At 44.1% G+C, this 20,144-nt stretch overlaps 1 protein-coding gene across 2 annotated transcripts in view; it reads right to left on the bottom strand.

Annotated features, from left to right (window-relative positions):
- cntnap3 (contactin associated protein family member 3) overlaps positions 1-20,144 on the bottom strand; it is a 218,777-nt gene that overhangs the window by 17,373 nt on the left and 181,260 nt on the right. For both annotated transcript variants that reach the window (XM_041885548.1, XM_041885549.1), the window contains exons 18-19: positions 7,814-8,053; positions 66-290 (exon numbers count right to left, since the gene is read on the bottom strand). In XM_041885548.1, coding sequence (XP_041741482.1) covers positions 66-290; positions 7,814-8,053 — 465 coding nt within the window. The remainder of the gene's footprint in view (positions 1-65; positions 291-7,813; positions 8,054-20,144) is intronic.

The following is a 20,144-nucleotide window of genomic DNA, read 5'->3' as shown; positions in this document are numbered from 1 at the left end:
CTAGATGTAGTAATATGACATAACTAATATCACAGGTTGGATTGTTATATCTCTCCGCCTCTTACCATTCCTGTTGAGCAGCACAGCCAGGTACTCTCTGTAGTATGAGCTGACGTAGAGGAGCAGTGCTGGGCTCTGGCTGCTACGGAAGCTGAACGACACGTTCTCTCGCCGTAGCTTGAGGTCAGAGTAGATGGAGGACGACTGGGTGCTGGTGTTCCTGTTCAGCTCATATGGCTCCTTGAATGTGTACTGGACCGATGTCCCGGGTTTGAAGTCAGCCGAGACCTCTGGAGGACAGGGAAGTAAAAGAGAGGAACAATGGTTTCTGTATATAGAATAATATATATATTTATATAATATAACTATAACTATAGCTGGGCCATAACTATAACTATAGCTGGGCCATAACTATAACTATAGCTGGGCCATAACTATAACTATAGCTGGGCCATAACTATAACTATAGCTGGGCCATAACTATAACTATAGCTGGGCCATAACTATAACTATAGCTGGGCCATAACTATAACTATAGCTGGGCCATAACTATAACTACAGCTGGGCCATAACTATAACTATAGCTGGGCCATAACTATAACTATAGCTGGGCCATAACTATAACTATAGCTGGGCCATAACTATAGCTGGGCCATAACTATAACTATAGCTGGGCCATAACTATAACTATAGCTGGGCCATAACTATAACTATAGCTGGGCCATAACTATAACTATAGCTGGGCCATAACTATAACTATAGCTGGGCCATAACTATAACTATAGCTGGGCCATAACTATAACTATAGCTGGGCCATAACTATAACTATAGCTGGGCCATAACTATAACTATAGCTGGGCCATAACTATAACTATAACTATAGCTGGGCCATAACTATAACTATAACTATAGCTGGGCCATAACTATAACTATAACTATAGCTGGGCCATAACTATAACTATAACTATAGCTGGGCCATAACTATAACTATAACTATAGCTGGGCCATAACTATAACTATAACTATAGCTGGGCCATAACTATAACTATAACTATAGCTGGGCCATAACTATAACTATAACTATAGCTGGGCCATAACTATAACTATAGCTGGGCCATAACTATAACTATAGCTGGGCCATAACTATAACTATAGCTGGGCCATAACTATAACTATAACTGGGCCATAACTATAACTATAGCTGGGCCATAACTATAACTATAGCTGGGCCATAACTATAACTATAGCTGGGCCATAACTATAACTATAACTATAGCTGGGCCATAACTATAACTATAACTATAGCTGGGCCATAACTATAACTATAGCTGGGCCATAACTATAACTATAGCTGGGCCATAACTATAACTATAGCTGGGCCATAACTATAACTATAGCTGGGCCATAACTATAACTATAGCTGGGCCATAACTATAACTATAGCTGGGCCATAACTATAACTATAGCTGGGCCATAACTATAACTATAGCTGGGCCATAACTATAACTACAGCTGGGCCATAACTATAACTACAGCTGGGCCATAACTATAACTATAGCTGGGCCATAACTATAACTATAGCTGGGCCATAACTATAACTATAGCTGGGCCATAACTATAACTACAGCTGGGCCATAACTATAACTATAGCTGGGCCATAACTATAACTATAGCTGGGCCATAACTATAACTATAGCTGGGCCATAACTATAACTATAGCTGGGCCATAACTATAACTATAGCTGGGCCATAACTATAACTATAGCTGGGCCATAACTATAACTATAGCTGGGCCATAACTATAACTATAGCTGGGCCATAACTATAACTATAGCTGGGCCATAACTATAACTACAGCTGGGCCATAACTATAACTATAGCTGGGCCATAACTATAACTATAGCTGGGCCATAACTATAACTATAGCTGGGCCATAACTATAACTATAGCTGGGCCATAACTATAACTATAGCTGGGCCATAACTATAACTATAGCTGGGCCATAACTATAACTATAGCTGGGCCATAACTATAACTATAGCTGGGCCATAACTATAACTATAGCTGGGCCATAACTATAACTATAGCTGGACCATAACTATAACTGGGCCTAAAATATACATATTTTGCTGTGACTCTTATGTGGATGATGTTAAAAAATATTTGTTGGTCTGATGTGATTAATGAGGAGCATCCAGATGCTGCACTTGATAAATTTATGAAATTGCTTCTTCCAATTATTGATAAACATGCACCTGTTAAGAAACTGACAGTTATAACTGTTAAGGCTCCATGGATTGATGAGGAATTGAAAAACTATATGGTTGAAAGAGACGGGCCAAAAGGAGTAAGCTAAAAGGTCTGGCTGCACATCTGACTGGCTGACTTAATGCAAATGGAGAAATTATGTGATTGAACTCAACAAAAAGAAGAAGAAACTGTATTATGAAGCCAAGATCAATGATCTAAAGAATGATGTAAAAAAAACTTTGGAGTACTTTAAATGAAATTATGGGCATAAAGACAAATTCAACTCCATCTTTCATTGAATCAGATGGCTTATTCATCACAAAACCATTTGATGTTGCCAATTATTTTAATGATTACTTCATTGGCAAAGTGGGCAATCTTAGGCAGGAAATGCCAACAACGAACAGTGAGCCATTGTACTCATGTATAAAAAAACTAATAATGAAAGCAAAGCATTGCAAGTTTGAATTTTGTAAAGTTAGTGTGGGAGAGGTGGAAAAAATATTTGTACCGATCAATAATGACAAACCTCCTGGCATTGACAACTTAGATGGAAAGCTACGGAGGATGGTAGCTGACTCTATAGCCTATCCTATCTGTCATATCTTTAATCTGAGCCTAGAGGAAAGTCTTTGTCCTCAGGCCTGGAGGGAAGCCAAAGTCAAGAGTGGTAAAGCGGCCTTTACTGGTTCTAACAGCAGACCTATCAGCTTGCTGCCAGCTCTTAGCAAATTGTTGGAAAAAATGGTGTTTTACCAAATACAATGCTACTTCTCTGTAAACAAATTAACAACAGACTTTCAGCATGCTTATAGAGAATGGCACTCAACATGTACTGCACTGACACAAATGACTAATGATTGGTTGAAAGAAATTGATAATAATAAGATAGTGGGAGCTGTTAGATTTCAGTGCAGCCTTTGATATTATTGACCATAACCTTGAGAAAACATATGTGTTATGGCTTTTCAACCTCTGCCATATCGTGGATTCAGAGCTATATATCTAATAGAACTCAGAGGGATTTCTTTAATGGAAGCTTCTCTAATGTCAAACATGTAAAGTGTAGCGTATCACATGGAAGCTCTCTAGGCCCTCTACCCTTTTCTTTTTTTACCGATGACCTGCCACTGGCATTAAATAAAGCATGTGGGTCCATGTATGCTGATGATTCAACTATATACACATCAACAACCACAGCTAATGAAGTCACTGAAACCCTTAACAAAGAGGTGCAGTCTGTTTTGGAATGGGTGGCCAGTAACAAACTGGTCCTGAACATCTATAAAACTAAGAGCATTGTATTTGGTACAAATCACTCCCCTAAGTTCTAGACCTCAGCTGAATCTGGTAATGAATGGTGTGGCGGTTGAACAAGTTGAGGAGACTAAATTACTTGGTGTTACCTTAGATTGTAAACTGCCATGGTCAAAACATATAGATTAAATGGTTGTAAAGATGGGGAGAGGTCTGCCCGTAATAAAGAGACGCTCTGCTTTTTTGACACCAAACTCCATAAAGCAAATCCTGCAGTCTCTAGTTTTGTCTTATCTTGAGTATTGTCCAGTCATACTGTGTGGTCAAGTGCTGCAAAGAAAGACCTAGCTAAGCTGCAGCTGGCCCAGAACAGAGCGGCACGTCTTGCTCTTCATTGTAATCAGAGGGCTAATATTAATACAATGCATGCCAGTTTGTCTTGGCTAAGAGTTGAGGAAAGACTGACTGCGTCACTTGTTTTCATAAGAAACATTAATGTGCTGGAAATTCCAAATGGTTTGCGTAGTCAACTTACACACAGCACTGACACACACACTTACCCCACCAGACATGCCACCAGGGGTCTTTTCACAGTATCCAGGTCCAGAACAAATTCAAAGGAAATGTACAGTATTATACAGCCATGAGTGCATGGAACCCCCATTCATCTTATATAGCGCAAGTGAACCGCAAACCTGGTTTTGAAAACAAATAAAGCAACACCTCACGGCACAAAGCCTCTCCCCCATGTGACCTACCTGTTGTGTGTATATACTGACATGTATGTGTAACTGATAGATGCACACACACACTACATGTTAATGTTTTAAAATGTATGTAAATTGTAAAGTCTTTCCTCTGTAATGTCTTTTTCGTTATATGTCGGACCCCAGTAAGACTAGCTGCCGCCATTGGTGTCAGCTAATGGGGATCTTACTAAAACAAATCAAATAGCAATCAATGGTATTGTGATGGAACAGTCTTTCACTTTGCTATGTATTCCTTACAAAGATTCTGTAAACTCTTAACATTCTGTCCTTGCGTTAACTATTATTAAGCCAATGCAGAGTTTTGAACATGTATTTAAAACAAAAAATTTACTTAACAACCTACGCCTTTGTTCTTATATAAAATGTTCTCCTTACTGACATAATTAACACCATTATGACCTTGTTACTTACAGAACATTACCCTCTTTAACTGACAAGAGGTAGACTGTGGAATATAACTATACCCTCTTTAACTGACAAGAGGAGTAAAGCATCTATAACAAGAAGACTAATTAAGAACAGTCTTCAAGTGTTGTGTGAAAGAGGTCAATGGAACTCGACCCCAAAATTTGGAATTGCCATCGAAACGTGTTGGGGAAAGGGCCATGAGGGAAAGATCATTAATCTCCCAATTGCCCCCAGCAAAATCTGCTTACATTTAGGCTTTGTTTATATGTGTATTTCACACACTGTTTAGGTAGAAATCAGAGTATAATGCTTGCATGGATGTCAACCCCAACACATGTTCATGTCATCATTACCAATCAACTGAATTATAGTTAAAAACGACTTTGACTACCATCAATGATTTCTGTATGCTAGCTATGCTAACCAGTTTATACGAACGGGTGTTAGCATTCAGCAGTCACTTCTTCTAAACCTGGAAAAGGGACAACTTCTACATGCTATGTAGCGAAAAACAGCCAAATATATCCAAATCGGACTTACACTACATGGCTAAAAGTGTGTGGACACCCCTTCAAATGAGTGGATTCGGCTAGTTCAGCCACACCCATTGCTGACAGGTGTATGAAATCGAGCACACAGCCATGCAATCTCCATAAACAAACATTGGCAGTAGAATGGCCCTTCCTGAAGAGCTCAGTGACTTTCAACATGGCATCATCATAGGACGCCACCTTTCCAACAAGTCAGTTCATCAGATTTCTGCCCTGCTAGAGCTGCCCAGGTCAACTGTAAGTGCTGTTATTGTGAATTGGAAACGTCTAGGAGCAACAACGGCTCAGCCGCGGAGTGGTCGGCCACACAAACTCACAGAACGGGACCGCCGAGTGCTGAATCGTGTAGTGCGTAAAAATCGTCTGTCCTCGGTTGCAACACTCACTACCGAGTTCCAAACTGCCTCTGGAAGCAACGTCAGCACAATAATTGTTCGTCGGGAGCTTCATGAAATGGGTTTCCATGGCCGAGCAGCCACACACAAGCCTAAGATCACTATGCGCAATGCCAAGTGTCGGATGGAGTGGTGTAAAGCTCACTGCCATTGGATTCTGGAGCAGTGGAAACGAGTTCTCTGGAGTGATGAATCGCGCTTCGCCATCTGGCAGTCCGACAGACCAATCTGGGTTTGGCGGATGCCAGGAGAACACTATCTGCCACAATGCATTACATTTACATTTTAGTTGACGCTCTTATCCAGAGCGACTTACAGTTAGTGAGTGCATACATTGTTTTTATTATTTTTTTCATACTGGCCCCACATGGGAATTGAACCCACAACCCTGGCATTGCAAACGCCATGCTCTACCAACTAAGCTATATCCCTGCCGGCCATTCCCTCCCCTACCCTGGACAACGCTGGGCCAATTGTGCGCCGCCCCATGGGTCTCCCGGTCGCGGCCGGCTATGACAGAGCCTGGATTCGAACCAGGATCTCTAGTGGCACAGCTAGCACTGCAATGCAGTGCCTTAGACCACTGCACCACTCGGGAGACAATGCATAGTGCCAACTGTAAAGTTTGGTGGAGGAGGAATAATGTCCTGGGACAGTATTTCATGGTTCAGGCTCCTTAGTTCCAGTGAAACAAAATCTTAACGCTACAGCATACAATGACATTCTAGACAATTCTGTGCTTCCAACTTTGTGGCAACAGTTTGGGGATGGCCCTTTCCTGTTTCGGCATGACAATGAACCCGTGCACAAAGCAGGTCCATACAGAAATGGTTTGTGAAGATCGGCGTGGAAGAACTTGACTGGCCTGCACAAACCCCTGACCACAACCCCATCGAACACCTTTGGGATGAATTGGAACGCCGACTTTGAACCAGGCCTAATCGCCCAACATCAGTAGCTGAATGGAAGCAAGTCCCCACAGCAATGTTCTAACATCTAGTGGAAAGCCTTCCAAGAAGAATGGAGGCTGTAATAGCAGCAAAGGGGGGACCAACTCCAGATTAATGGCCATGATTTTGGAATGAGATGTTCGATGAGCAGGTGTCCACATACTTCTGGCTATGTAGTGTAAGTAACCGCATTGTGGGCCTGTTACAATACATAAATCAATAAGAATGACTTGGATTTTACGAATATCGATAAGGATTTTACGAATATCGACTTTGTTAGAAGAGATTTGTTGATTGAATGTGCGGCAATCTGGTCAATGGAACGTCTGCGTTCCGTTTACTTCTTTACCGCATCTACTGTGTCAGTCAGCACCGCCACCATGGCTACTGACCGCTGATGGTTCTACCAGGAAGTGGTCCAAGTCATTCTTATTAATTATTGAACACGTCCAATCCGCCAGCCTGCGTCATACAGTTGACCTGCTGACATCAAAAGGGTTTACAGAATACCCTCCTATATTATTAGGCTCTTGATGTAGCTAACGCTGGTAAGTGTATGTGAAGTCGTGTTTGAACTCAAGTTCGCTAAGAGGGTCCTCTGAAATAATATGGATTCTTGACCTTTTGATCGTCATCGTTTAATATGCAAAACATTTTAAATGGCTGTTCTGGAAGGAATTGGTGCCTCTAGGGCATTTCAGACAGTTGTTACGGGACCTTTTTATTGAAGAATGTGTGTTTTTTATGATTGTGTTTAGCTTTTTGTGTATTGTTGTGTATAATAACGTGTATTTTGTTGTGTATATGAATGTGTAGTTTAACGTGTTTATTGTATTTTGATGTGTATTGTGGTGCTATACAGGGCACATCTGGAAAAGAGACCTTGGTCTCAGCATTGACTCCCTGTCAAAAAAAAGGTTAAATTAAATGTTCACTCCTTGGTAGGAAGCTACTATGACTACAAAAAATTTAGCTATAACCGTATCTGTTAGCCTTACAATAAAGGAATTAAAAACAGTAGGCTAAACCTTATTAGTTTAATATTGTTATATACTGTAACCATCGATATGGAGATGGTTTAGAATAGATTGTAGTGTAATAACATATGAATATGTCCTCCGGTGTTGTGTTGAGTGCATCAACATGAACGCCACATCCTCTGACATAGCTGATGAGATGATCACCAGAACCTCAGAGCTTAAAGGTCGATGTGATGCTCATGGTCTATTTACCTCTCTGGCAGAAGGTGCCTGCGTAGGCGGAGAGGCCACAGTCGCAGGAGAAGCCGTTGTACCTCTCCACGCACCTCCCCTGGTTCTGGCACAGCTGCCCGTAGCTGCTGCAGTGTCCCGGGCAGCCCGGCCTCACCCCGGGCGTGATCCTAGCCCTCTCCTCCAGGTCCAGAGTCCTCCCGTTCAGCTGCAGCGAGCGGATACACCCCAGGAAGCCTTTCATTCTGGAGGCTGTGCCACCTGTCAACACAGCACACAGTAAAAATGCATTGTTCCTGTTTCTCTATCTGAAATTCCAAGGGTAGTGGATAAGTAAGATCTCTTATAGTGTATGTGCAGTGTATACTGCAGTAAGGTTGGCTGTACAAACTTCTGTACCTCCTGCCAACACACAAAGCAGAGCTGTCAACCGCTTTGTTCCCATTTTATTTATGCTACTTCCTCTCTCTATTTCATCTTATTCTGTGTGACGGGGCACGTACCAGAGCTATTTGACACGTCACCCGGCCGCCCGGCCGCCCGCTGCTCCCGAGAGCATAACTTTGTCAACAATTTTTGAAAATAACAAAATCCATTTAAACGATGACAGGGCGATGAAAACAAAGTTGTGGGTGGAAAACGCATTCAGAGAGCTGACTTTTATCAGCTGTCTGTCTGTTGCCGCTGCTCTGGCTGCTAACCTCCCTCTCTCCTTCTTTTGTTCCCTTTCTCTTCTCTGGCATCCTCCCATACTTCAGAGCATACTTCAGAGCTGGCAGTTCAGATTGTTCTTGGAGTTCAGGCAGGGCTTTTCACAACAAAGAATCAATGAGCCTCTCCCCCTGCAAAGCAAGGCTCTGGCTCTGTCTGTTGAATCATTTCTTAGGCAGGCTGTCAAATCTTTAGTCAAATGTAATGTAAGAAATCTTTCCTTTTAGGAACCGTTGAATAAAATGTCACTTTGTCATTGTAGACTAACTGATGCTGCAACTGAAAACCATTTTTTTTAAGCAAAACAACCCTACAATAAAAACAACTTTATTTATCCAGGTGAGTCAATTAAGAAGAAATTCTTATTTACAATGATGGCCTGGCAGGTGTACTACATTGTTCAAGTGTTTCTTAGGTATGTGTCAAATCAAATATTATTGAATACTCTTATGCTACAGTAGTAACTGTTGAGTTGGAATAAACTGTCATTTAGTCATCGCAGAGCGGACTTTGGGTAACTGCCCGGTGGGATATAATCATGTTTGGGTAATTGTGCATCAGAATGAGCTCATGATTCCGGTGGAGTGGAACGGTGAGCCGAGGCAAATCCCTGAGTAGCGGAGATGCCGCTCCGCTTGGACCACTGGAGCAGGAAAAGGAGAGGAAAGCTGTCAGAGAGAGAGAGAGTGTGAGAGAGAGAGATAGTGTGTGTGTGTGTGTGTGGGGGGGGGGTGGAGAGGAAAGCTGTCAGAGAATAAAACACTTAACAGGAAAATATGTCAGTAGGAACCTCAGGGGGCAGTCAATGTGTTTAAACCAAATACAGGTCAGTTCTAAACTAGCAGCTCCAGCGAGATCCCAGTCTCTTAACATAATGATTTCTGAAAATATATTACAGTATAACATCTGTGCATTGAAAAGTACATATTTCAGTAATCCTACAACATGAAGTGAGTTGAATACTTTGTAAGGTACACTTGAAAGCCACAGTATCATCAAACAAGCAACATACAGGTAACTGCCAGGGATGTAGCTCAGTTGATAGAGCATGGCGTTTGCAACGCCAGGGTTGTGGGTTCGATTCCCACGGGTGGCCAGTATTAAAAAATATATATATATGTATTCACTAACTGTAAGTCGCTCTGGATAAGAGCGTCTGCTAAATGACTAAAATGTAAATGTAAATGTAATGCCAAAATAATAGAAACACTTGAGTAAATGAGGTATACAAAGTATATTGAAAGCAGGTGCTTCCACACAGGTGTGATTTCTGAGTTAATAAGCAATTAACATCCCATAATGCTTAGGGCCATGTATTAAAATGCATTATTTTGGCCATTATTTTGGCTAAAATGGCTATGCCCCTATAGGATGACAATGCCCCCATCCGCAGGGCTCGAGTAGTCACTGACTGGTATGATGAGCATGAAAACAACCATATGCCATGGCCATCTCAGTCACCAGTAGGGATGCGCGCAGACCACTCTCTGATAACAAAAAGTAATTTAAAGTTTGTTAAATACCGTGACTTACCAAGACATTTAGTAGAAAAAAAACACATATTCCGCAAGGAATAGACTCCTAATATTCTGTATATTTGAAACGAAGGAGACTGATTAGTTGCCGTACTTAAGAGAACACAAACACTCACATCTTTCATAGCGAGCTAGCGAGGGATGGAGAGAGAGGGGAGGGGCACAGTATAGGCAGGTCGGCCATCAGGCAGACAGAGTTAAAACCGTGCACTATGCCTTTCTTTCTAAATTAAAAGCTGTATCTTGCAATGGAATGCTGTATTTCACAATTTCTTGGCTTGCAATGTCTCGCAACTTCAGTAAAGCTATGCCTATCTATCATCAATGAATAGGCTAGGATATTCTACACGCAACAGACCGAAGACTGAACACACACTCACATCATTAGCGAAGAGAAAGAGCAGGAGAGCTGAACTGTGATTTTAAGTTTGTAGGGAAAAAAACATTGTTTTTCCGTTAAGGATTTTTCTTAACGCTAAGGACCCAAATTCGTTACACCCCTAGTTACCAGATCTCAACCCAATTGAACACTTATGGGAGATTCTGGAGCGGCGCCTGAGACAGCGTTTTCCAACACCATCAACAAAACAACAAATTATGGTACTTCTCATGGAAGAATGATGTTGCATCCCTCCAGTAGCATTCCAGACACTTGTATAATCTATGCCAAGGTGCATTGAAGCTGTTCTGGCTCGTGGCGGCCCAACACCCTATTTATGACTCTTTATGTTGATATTTCCTTTAATTTGGCAGTTAGGTTACCTGTATATGGTATGTTCATACATCTACTGGCATGCCGGTACAGTGCATTCGGAAAGTATTCAGACCCCTTGACTTTTTCCACATTTTGTTACATTACAGCCTTATTCTAAAATTGATTAAATTGTTTTTTTCCCTCATCAATCTACACACAATACCCCATAATGACAAAGCAAAAACTAGTTTTTAGCAACTTAAATATTACATTTACAAAAGTATTCAGACCCTTTACTCAGTACTTTGTTGAAGCAATTTTGGCAGCGATTACAGCCTCGAGTCTTCTTGGGTATGACGCTATAAGCTTTGCACACCAGTATTAGGGGAGTTTCTCCCATTCTTCTCTGCAGATCCTCTCAAGCTCTGTCAGGTTGTCTTGGCTGTGTGCTTAGGGTTGTTGTCCTGATGGAAGGTGAACCTTCGCCCCAGTCTGAGGTCCTGAGCGCTCTGGAGCAGGTTTTCATCAAGGATCTCTCTGTACTTGGTTCCATTCATCTCAAGGATGATCAATGGAAACAGGATGCACCTGAGCTCAATTTTCGAGTCTCATAGCAAAGGGTCTGAAAACTTATGTAAATAAGGTATTTCTGTTTTACATTTTTTTCATACATTTGCAAAAAAAAATCTAAAAACCTGTTTGTGCTTTGTCATTATGGGGTATTGTGTGTAGATTGATGACAAACATTTTTATTTAATCCATTTTAGAATAAGGCTGTAACGTAACAAAATGTGGAAAAAGGGAAGGGTTTTGAATACTTTCCGAATGCACTGTATGTGTGACAGCATTTGTATTTGTATTTATTATGGATCCCATTTAGCTGATGCCAAGGCAGAAGCTAGTCTTCCTGGGCCCCAGCAAAATTAAGGCAGTTATAAACAATTTTTTACATTACATTTACATTTACATTTTTAGTCATTTAGCAGACGCTCTTATCCAGAGCAACTTACAGTTAGTGAATGCATACATTATTATAATTTTAATTTTTTAATTACAATACATTTACAACAGATTTCACAACATATTAAGTGTGTGCCGTCAGGCCCCTACTCTACTACCACATATCTACAACACAAAATCCATGTGTACGTGTGTGTATAGTGCGTATGTTATCGTGTGTTTGTATGCATGTGTCTGTGCCTATGTTTGTGTTGTTACACAGTCCTGCTGTTCCATGAGGTGTATTTTTATCTGTTTTTTAAATCATATTTTACTGCTTGCATGAGTTACTTGATGTGGAATAGAGTTCCATGTAGTCATGGCTCCTGGACTTGGGGACTGTGAAAAGACCTCTGGTGGCATGTCTTGTGGGGTATGCATGGGTGTCTGAGCTGTGTGCCAGTAATTCAAACAGACAGCTCGGTGCATTCAACATGTCAATACTTCTCACAAATACAAGTAGTGATGAAGTCAATCTCTCCTCCATGTTAGCTCTCTGTGTACATCAAAGGGCCAGCCGTGCTGCCCTTTTCTGAGCCAATTGCAATCTTTGTGGCACCTGACCACACAACTGAACAGTGCGACAAAACTAGGGCCTGTAGGACCTGCCGTATTGGTAGTGCTGTTAAGGATGCAGAGTTGCGCTTTATTATGGACAGACTTCTCCCCATCCTAGCTACTGTTGCATCAATATGTTTTGACCATGACAGTTTACAATCCAGGGTTACTCCAAGCAGTTTAGTCTCCTCAACTTGCTCAATTACCACATTATTCGTTACAAGATTTGGTTGAGGTTTAGGGTTTAGTGAATGATTTGTCCCAATTACAATGCTTTTAGTTTTTTTAATATTTAGGACTAACTTATTCCTTGCCACCCATTCTGAAACTAATTGAAGCTCTCTGTTAAGGGTTGCAGTGGTTTCACTCGCTGTAGTAGCTGACGTGTATAGTGTTGAGTCATCCGCATACATAGACACACTGGTTTACTCAAAGCCAGTGGCATGTCGTTAGTAAAGATTGAAAAAACTAAGAGGCCTAGACTGCTGCCCTGGGGAATTCCTGATTCTACCTGGATTTTGTTGGAGAGGCTTCCATTAAAGAACACCCTCTGTGTTCTGTTAGACAGGTAACTCTTTATCCACAATATAGCAGGGGGTGTAAAGTCATAACACATAAGTTTTTCCAGAAACAGACTATGATCAATAATGTCAAAAGCCGCACTGAAGTCTAACAAAACAGCCCCCACAATCTTTTTATCATCAATTTTTCTCAGCCAATCATCAGTCATTTGCGTAAGTGCTGTACTTGTTGAATGTCCTTCCCTATAAGCGTGCTGAAAGTCTGTTGTCAATTTGTTTTACTGTAAAATAGCATTGTATCTCGTCAAACACATTTTTTCAAAAAGTTTACAAAGGGTTGGTAACAGGCTGATTAGTCAGCTATTTGAGCCAGTAAAGGGGGATTTACTATCCTTAGGTAGGGGAATAACTTTTGCTTCCCTCCAGGAATGAGGGAACACACTTTCTAGTAGGCTTAACTTGAAGATATGGAAAATAGGAGTGGCAATATCATCCGCTATTATCCTCAGTAATTTTCCATCCAAATTGTCAGACCCCGGTGGCTTGTCATTGTTGATAGACAACAACAAAACATTTACCTCTTCAACACTTACTTTACGGAATTCAAAATTACAATGCTTGTCTTTCATAATTTGGTCAGATATACTTGGATGTGTAGTGTCAGCGTTTGTTGCTAGCATGTCATGCCTAAGTTTGCTAATCTTGCCAATGAAAATCATTAAAGTAGTTGGCAATATCAGTGAGTTTTGTGATGAATGAGCCATCTGATTCAATAAATGATGGAGCGGAGTTTGCCTTTTTGCCAAAAATTTCATTTTAGGTTCTCCAAAGCTTTTTACTATCATTCTTTATGTCATTTATTTTTGTTTCATAGTGTAGTTTCTTCTTCTTGTTATTCAGTTCAGTCACATGATTTCTCAATTTGCAGTACGTTTGCCAATCGGTTCTACAGCCAGACTGTCACACCCTGGCTCTGGGACTCTAAATGTTGAGCCAGGGTGTGCTCATTCTATGTGTTGTAGTTCTATGTTGGGAGTTCTAGTTGTGTTTATTTCTATGTTTGCTAGAGTGACTCCCAATCAGAGGCAACGAGTGTCAGCTGTGGCTGGTTGTCTCTGATTGGGAGCCATATTTAAACTGTCTGTTTTCCCTTTGTGTTTGTGGGATCTTGTTCCGTTTTGGTCTATGTTACCTAGGACGTTACGTTATCGTTTTGTTGTTTTTGTATCATGTGTGCACTTTAATTTAATAAAGTATGTTCGCTCAACACGCTGCGCATTGGTCTACTCCATACGACGATCGTGACAGAAGATCCCACCATACCAGGACCAAGCAGCGTGTCCAGGAGCAGGCAGCCTGGACGTGGGAGCAGATCTTAGACGGGCAGGGGTCCTGGACCTGGGAGGAAATGGAGTGAGACGGTAGAGGCGCGACGGAGAGAGGAGCTACGGCGTGATCAGTGTCGTCGTCGGACGGTCGAGAGGCAACCCAAACATTTTTTTAGGGGGGGGGCACAGGGCATGGACGACGGGGTTGACGGAGGCAGAAAAGGGGCGTATTCAGAAGGCCACCAGGTTAAGGGGGCCACTGGCCAAAGTAGGGAAGGAAGGTGTGGAGGCACGGCGAGAGGTACTGGGGTGTGTTACCAGTCCGGTCCGGCCCGTTCCAGATCCCGGTGTAGAGCCAGTGGTGTGTGTCCCCAGTACGGTCCGGCCTGTTCCGGCCCCTCGCACCAAGTGTACGGTGCGCGTCGCCAGCCCGGTCCGGCCTGTTCCGGCCCCTCGCACCAAGTGTACGGTGCGCGTCGCCAGCCCGGTCCGGCCTGTTCCTGCCCCTCGCACCAAGCCTACGGTGCGCGTCGCCAGCCCGGCCCGGCCTGTTCCTGCCCCTCGCACCAAGCCTACGGTGCGCGTCGCCAGCCCGGCCCGGCCTGTTCCTGCCCCTCGCACCAAGCCTACGGTGTGCGTGCCGCCAGCCCGGCCCGGCCTGTTCCTGCCACTCGCACCAAGCCTACGGTGTGCGTCGCCAGCCCGGCCCGGCCTGTTCATGCCACTCGCACCAAGCCTACGGTGCGCGTCGCCAGCCCGGCGCGGCCTGTTCCTGCCACTCGCACCAAGCCTACGGTGTGCGTCGCCAGCCCGGCCCGGCCTGTTCCTGCCACTCGCACCAAGCCTACGGTGTGCGTCGCCAGCCCGGCCCGGCCTGTTCCTGCCACTCGCACCAAGCCAGGGGTGCGAGTCGTCAGCCTGGTCCAGCCCGTTCCTGCTACTCGCACCAAGGCAGGGGTGCGAGTCGTCAGCCCGGTAAAGCCCGTTCCGGCTCCACGCACCCAGCCAGGGGTGCGAGTCGTCAGCCTGGTCCAGCCCGTTCCTGCCACTCGCACCAAGCCAGGGTTGCGAGTCGTCAGCCTGGTCCAGCCCGTTCCTGCTACTCGCACCAAGCCAGGGGTGCGAGTCGTCAGCCCGGTAAAGCCCATTCCGGCTCCACGCACCCAGCCAGGGGTGCGAGTCGTCAGCCCGGTAAGGCCCGTTCCGGCTCCACGCATCCAGCCAGGGGTGCGCATCGTCAGCCCGGTCCGGCCCGTTGCTGCCCCACGCACCAAGCCAGGGGTGCGAGTCGTCAGTCCGGTGAGGCCCGTTCCGGCTCCACGCACCAAGCCAGGGGTGCGCATCGTCAGCCCGGTCCGGCCCGTTGCTGCTCTACGCACCAAGCCAGGGGTGCGCATCGTCAGCCCGGTCCGGTCCGTTCCTGCCTCACGCACCAAGCCAGGGGTGCGCGTTGTCAGTCCGGCACAACCCGTGCCTGGGTCACCGGTGCCTAATCAGGTACCGGTCAGCTGCTCCACAACGGAGCTGAAGCTATCCGCTCCTACTACGTCCAGTTCAGCTCCAGCCAGCGGGACCGGACCAGGGGCGCTATGGGGGGTTTATTGGAGGGTGGTGGGCAAGCCCGGAGCCAGAACCGCCGCCGAGGAGGAATGGCCACCCAGCCCTCCCCTGTTTTGTTCTAGTGGCCTTTAGGGGGGGTACTGTCACACCCTGGCTCTGGGACTCTATATGTTGAGCCAGGGTGTGCTCATTCTATGTGTTGTAGTTCTATGTTGGGAGTTCTAGTTGTGTTTATTTCTATGTTGGCTAGAGTGACTCCCAATCAGAGGCAACGAGTGTCAGCTGTGGCTGGTTGTCTCTGATTGGGAGCCATATTTAAACTGTCTGTTTTCCCTTTGTGTTTGTGGGATCTTGTTCCGTTTTGGTCTATGTTACCTAGGACGTTACGTTATCGTTTTGTTGTTTTTGTATCGTGTGTGCACTTTAATTTAATAAAGTATGTTCGCTCAACACGCTGCGCATTGGTCTACTCCATACGACGATCGTGACACAGACCTATTTGCCATTTATTTTGCATCATCCCTCTCAACCATACTATTTTTCAATTCGTCATCAATCCTCAGGGATTTAACAGTTTTTACAGTCATTTTCTTAATGGGTGCATGCTTATTAGTAACTTGGATAAGCAATTTCATAAATTTGTCAAGTGCAGTGTCTGGTTGCTCCTCATTACACACCACGGACCAACAAATATTCTTTACATCAACAACATAGGAATCGCTACAAAACTTATTGTATGACCTCTTATACATTATATTAGGCCCAGCCTTTGGAACGTTGGTTTTCCTAGACATAGCTACTATATTGTGATCACTACATCCAATGGATTTTAATACTGCTTCAAACAAATTTCTGCAGCATTATTAAAGATGTGATCAATACATGTTGATGATTTAATTCCTGTGCTGTTTGTAACTACCCTGGTAGGTTGATTGATAACCTGAACCAGGTTGCAGGCACTGGTTACGGTTTGAAGCTTTCTCTTGAGTGGGCAGCCTGATGAAAGCCAGTCGATATTTAAATCACCCAGAAAATATACTTCTCTATTGATGTCATTATCAAGCATTTCACACGTTATCCAGATACTGACTGTTAGCACTTGGTGGTCTATAGCAGCTTCCCACCAGAATGGGCTTTAGGTGAGGCAGATGAACATGTAGCCATATTACTTCAACAGTATTTAACATGAGATCCTCTCTAAGCTTTACAGGAATGTGGTTCTGAATATAAACAGCCACACCTCCACCTTTGGCATTTCTGTATTTTCTGTAGATCTTATAACCATGTATTGCTACCACTCTATCATCAAAGGTATTATCTAAGTGAGTTTCAGAGACTGCAAGAATATGAATGTCATCTGTTACTAGCAAATTATTGATTTCATGAACCTTGTTCTTTAAGCTACATATGTTAACATGGGCTGTTTTTAACACTTTTCTGTGATGCTTGAATGTTTTTCTTGCTTTACTGGGAAGCTTAACAGAGGTAGACATGCTTTGGCTATTTATGTTAGTGCAGGGTGAGCTGCACACAGTGGACTTCCTGCTTGGGCACACCACCTTAGTGCTAACAGTATAACTCTGGTTCATAGGCATATGATTACTGCATACAATAGCTCTATGATTAGCAGAGGCATTCAGTGCAGTAACAGGGACATAAATTAGGTTACTTACATTGTGTCTTCCAACGCCCCTGGGATAATGTACATTTGCTGAAGCATTATGACAACTCAGCGACACAATGGTGGGGATTAAATGAGATGGGCTTGGGTCATTGATAAGTTATTGTCTCAACGCAGCCTTATAATGCTGTGAAAGGACCCAGGAACCCAAATTATTTGGGTGGAGCCCATCCTCCTTATAATACGAACTTTGTTTCCAGAAGGTATCATAATTGTCAATAAATGTTACATCCACATAGCTGCAATAGGCTCGTAGCCAGTTATGGAGGGCTAAATGTCTGCTGAACCGTACAATGCCAAGATTTAGGGAGGACAGAGGGCCAGATATTATTGGCCGTTTGTTGGTGTCAAGTAGTGACCCAATCAGTTCTTTAAAATCCATCTTCAGCTGTTCTGAGCTGCCCTTCATAATGTCATTCGACCCCACATGAACCATGATAGTATCAGCTCCCGGTGACTGATGCACAGCCTCGGGAAGCAACCTGGTGATATCCTGAACTTTTGCCCCAGGAAAACACAAAGTCCTTGCCCCAGGTACAGATATATGCCTCACCATTGAATGATCCGGCCTCTGCCATGTCTCGAAGCTGATAGCGAGGCCAGAGCCACAGAACTCACCTGAGAAGAGGGCTGGACGCGGGGGAAGAAGGCAGGCACGCCGAGAACGATTCTTCTCCTTCTTTTTGGTTCTGACACGCATCCATTTACGCTCACCTGGAGTCGAACAGTGAGCAGCCATTTTCTGGTTCAAGCTAGTAGAGGGGTGCAGTGGCGGAAATGTATCATTGTCCAGGAAGGTCCCATTATGATCCTCTTGGATGTTTTGATAGGAAGCATTTAAAGATGCCGATAGTCTCATGGAATACTTATTCATTTCAAGGCGCTTGGTCAAATTTGAAATTTCTTACTGAAGAGTAATAATCCTTTCTTTCGGACCTTTCTTCGTGACAACTACAAACATGTTGCAGATTATACACTTAATAGCACACGAGTCCCCAGCAGATTCAAATGAGTTTTCACTGCTTTGAACTCCAACAGTCCAAGGGAACAAACCTTTCCCGGAGCCGCTGGGGACTTAGATGCTCCCTCCATGGCCACGAACGCCCCCACCAGCGCCCTGCACAACTGTGTTGTTGTCTGTCTCTCGTTGAATGTGGAGAGCGAGAGAGAAGCGCAGGCGGGGAGGGTGATGGCTGGGTAAGTTGTCAGTGGCAGGTCGTTCCTTGCTATGCACCGGCCCGGCTGTGTGTTAATGTTTGGTGTAGCCTCTCAGAGCTGTGTCGGGCGTGTCCCCAGTGTATCGTTTTGGGAAGGGATCACAGCAGTAATTTAATGAGGGTATGAGGCATGAATTGAGGTGTTCAGAGGCTTGACTTCAGTGCAGGACAGGATTTGAAGAGCTTGGAGAGGAAACATTCAATGTGCCAGTGAATGAGAGGGCACATGAGACGTGGCATCAGTTCATCTCAGGAGAGAGTTGACAATGGTATAGCTCATCACCTCTTAATCAGGGAACAGGAGGGGACTTAGCGCTGCAAGCTCCTTGTAGTTGCACTTGTTAGCGGAACTTTCCCTCTCGTCGTGTCCTCTAAAAGCCAATTATTGCATGCCCAGAAACGCAGTGGTGTTGATAAGCCGCATTGGTTCACAGTGTGTGGCCATATCATAAGACTGACACATCAGTGAATATGAACCATGAATGGATGTACTGAAAAAGAGTGGCACCATGTGGTGGTCTCCGATAGAGGTGCCGGTTTAGATTATAGGTGCACCTCCCGGTAAAATGCCAGAAATTACAGTGAGGGAAAAAAGTATTTGATCCCCTACTGATTTTGTACGCTTGCCCGCTGACAAAGACATGATCAGTCTATAATTTTAATGGTAGGTTTATTTGAACAGTGAGAGACAAAATAACAACAAAACAAATCCAGAAAAACGCATGTCAAAAATGTTAGAAATTTATTTGCATTTTAACGAGGGAAATAAGTATTTGACCCCTCTGCAAAACATGACTTATTACTTGGTGGCAAAACCCTTGTTGGCAATCACAGAGGTCAGACGTTTCTTGTAGTTGGCCACCAGGTTTGCACACATCTCAGGAGGGATTTTGTTCCACTCCTCTTTGCAGATCTTCTCCAAGTCATTAAGGTTTCGAGGCTGACGTTTGGCAACTCGAACCTTCAGCTCCCTCCACAGATTTTCTATGGCATTAAGGTCTGGAGACTGGCTAGGCCACTCCAGGACCTTAATGTGCTTCTTCTTGAGCAACTCCTTTGTTGCCTTGGCCGTGTGTTTTGGGTCATTGTCATGCTGGAATACCCATCCACGACCCATTTTCAATGCCCTGGCTGAGGGAAGGAGGTTCTCACCCAAGATTTGACGGTGCATGGCCCCGTCCATCGTCCCTTTGATGCGGTGAAGTTCTCCTGTCCCCTTAGCAGAAAAACACCCCCAAAGCATAATGTTTCCACCTCCATGTTTGACAGTGGGGGTGGTGTTCTTGGGGTCATAGGCAGCATTCCTCCTCCTCCAAACATGGCGAGTTGAGTTGATGCCAAAGAGCTCGATTTTGGTCTCATCTGACCACAACACTTTCACCCAGTTCTCCTCTGAATCATTTAGATGTTCATTGGCAAACTTCAGACGGCCCTGTATATGTTCTTTCTTGAGCAGGGGGACCTTGCGGGCTCTGCAGGATTTCATTCCTTCACGGCGTAGTGTGTTACCAATTGTTTTCTTGGTGACTATGGTCCCAGCTGCCTTGA

This window comes from Coregonus clupeaformis, chromosome 9 (assembly GCF_020615455.1).
Source record: "Coregonus clupeaformis isolate EN_2021a chromosome 9, ASM2061545v1, whole genome shotgun sequence".
NCBI lineage: Eukaryota > Metazoa > Chordata > Actinopteri > Salmoniformes > Salmonidae > Coregonus > Coregonus clupeaformis.
The sequence above is the reverse complement of the archived record's forward strand: the minus strand, read 5'-3'. Positions and strand labels throughout refer to the sequence as shown.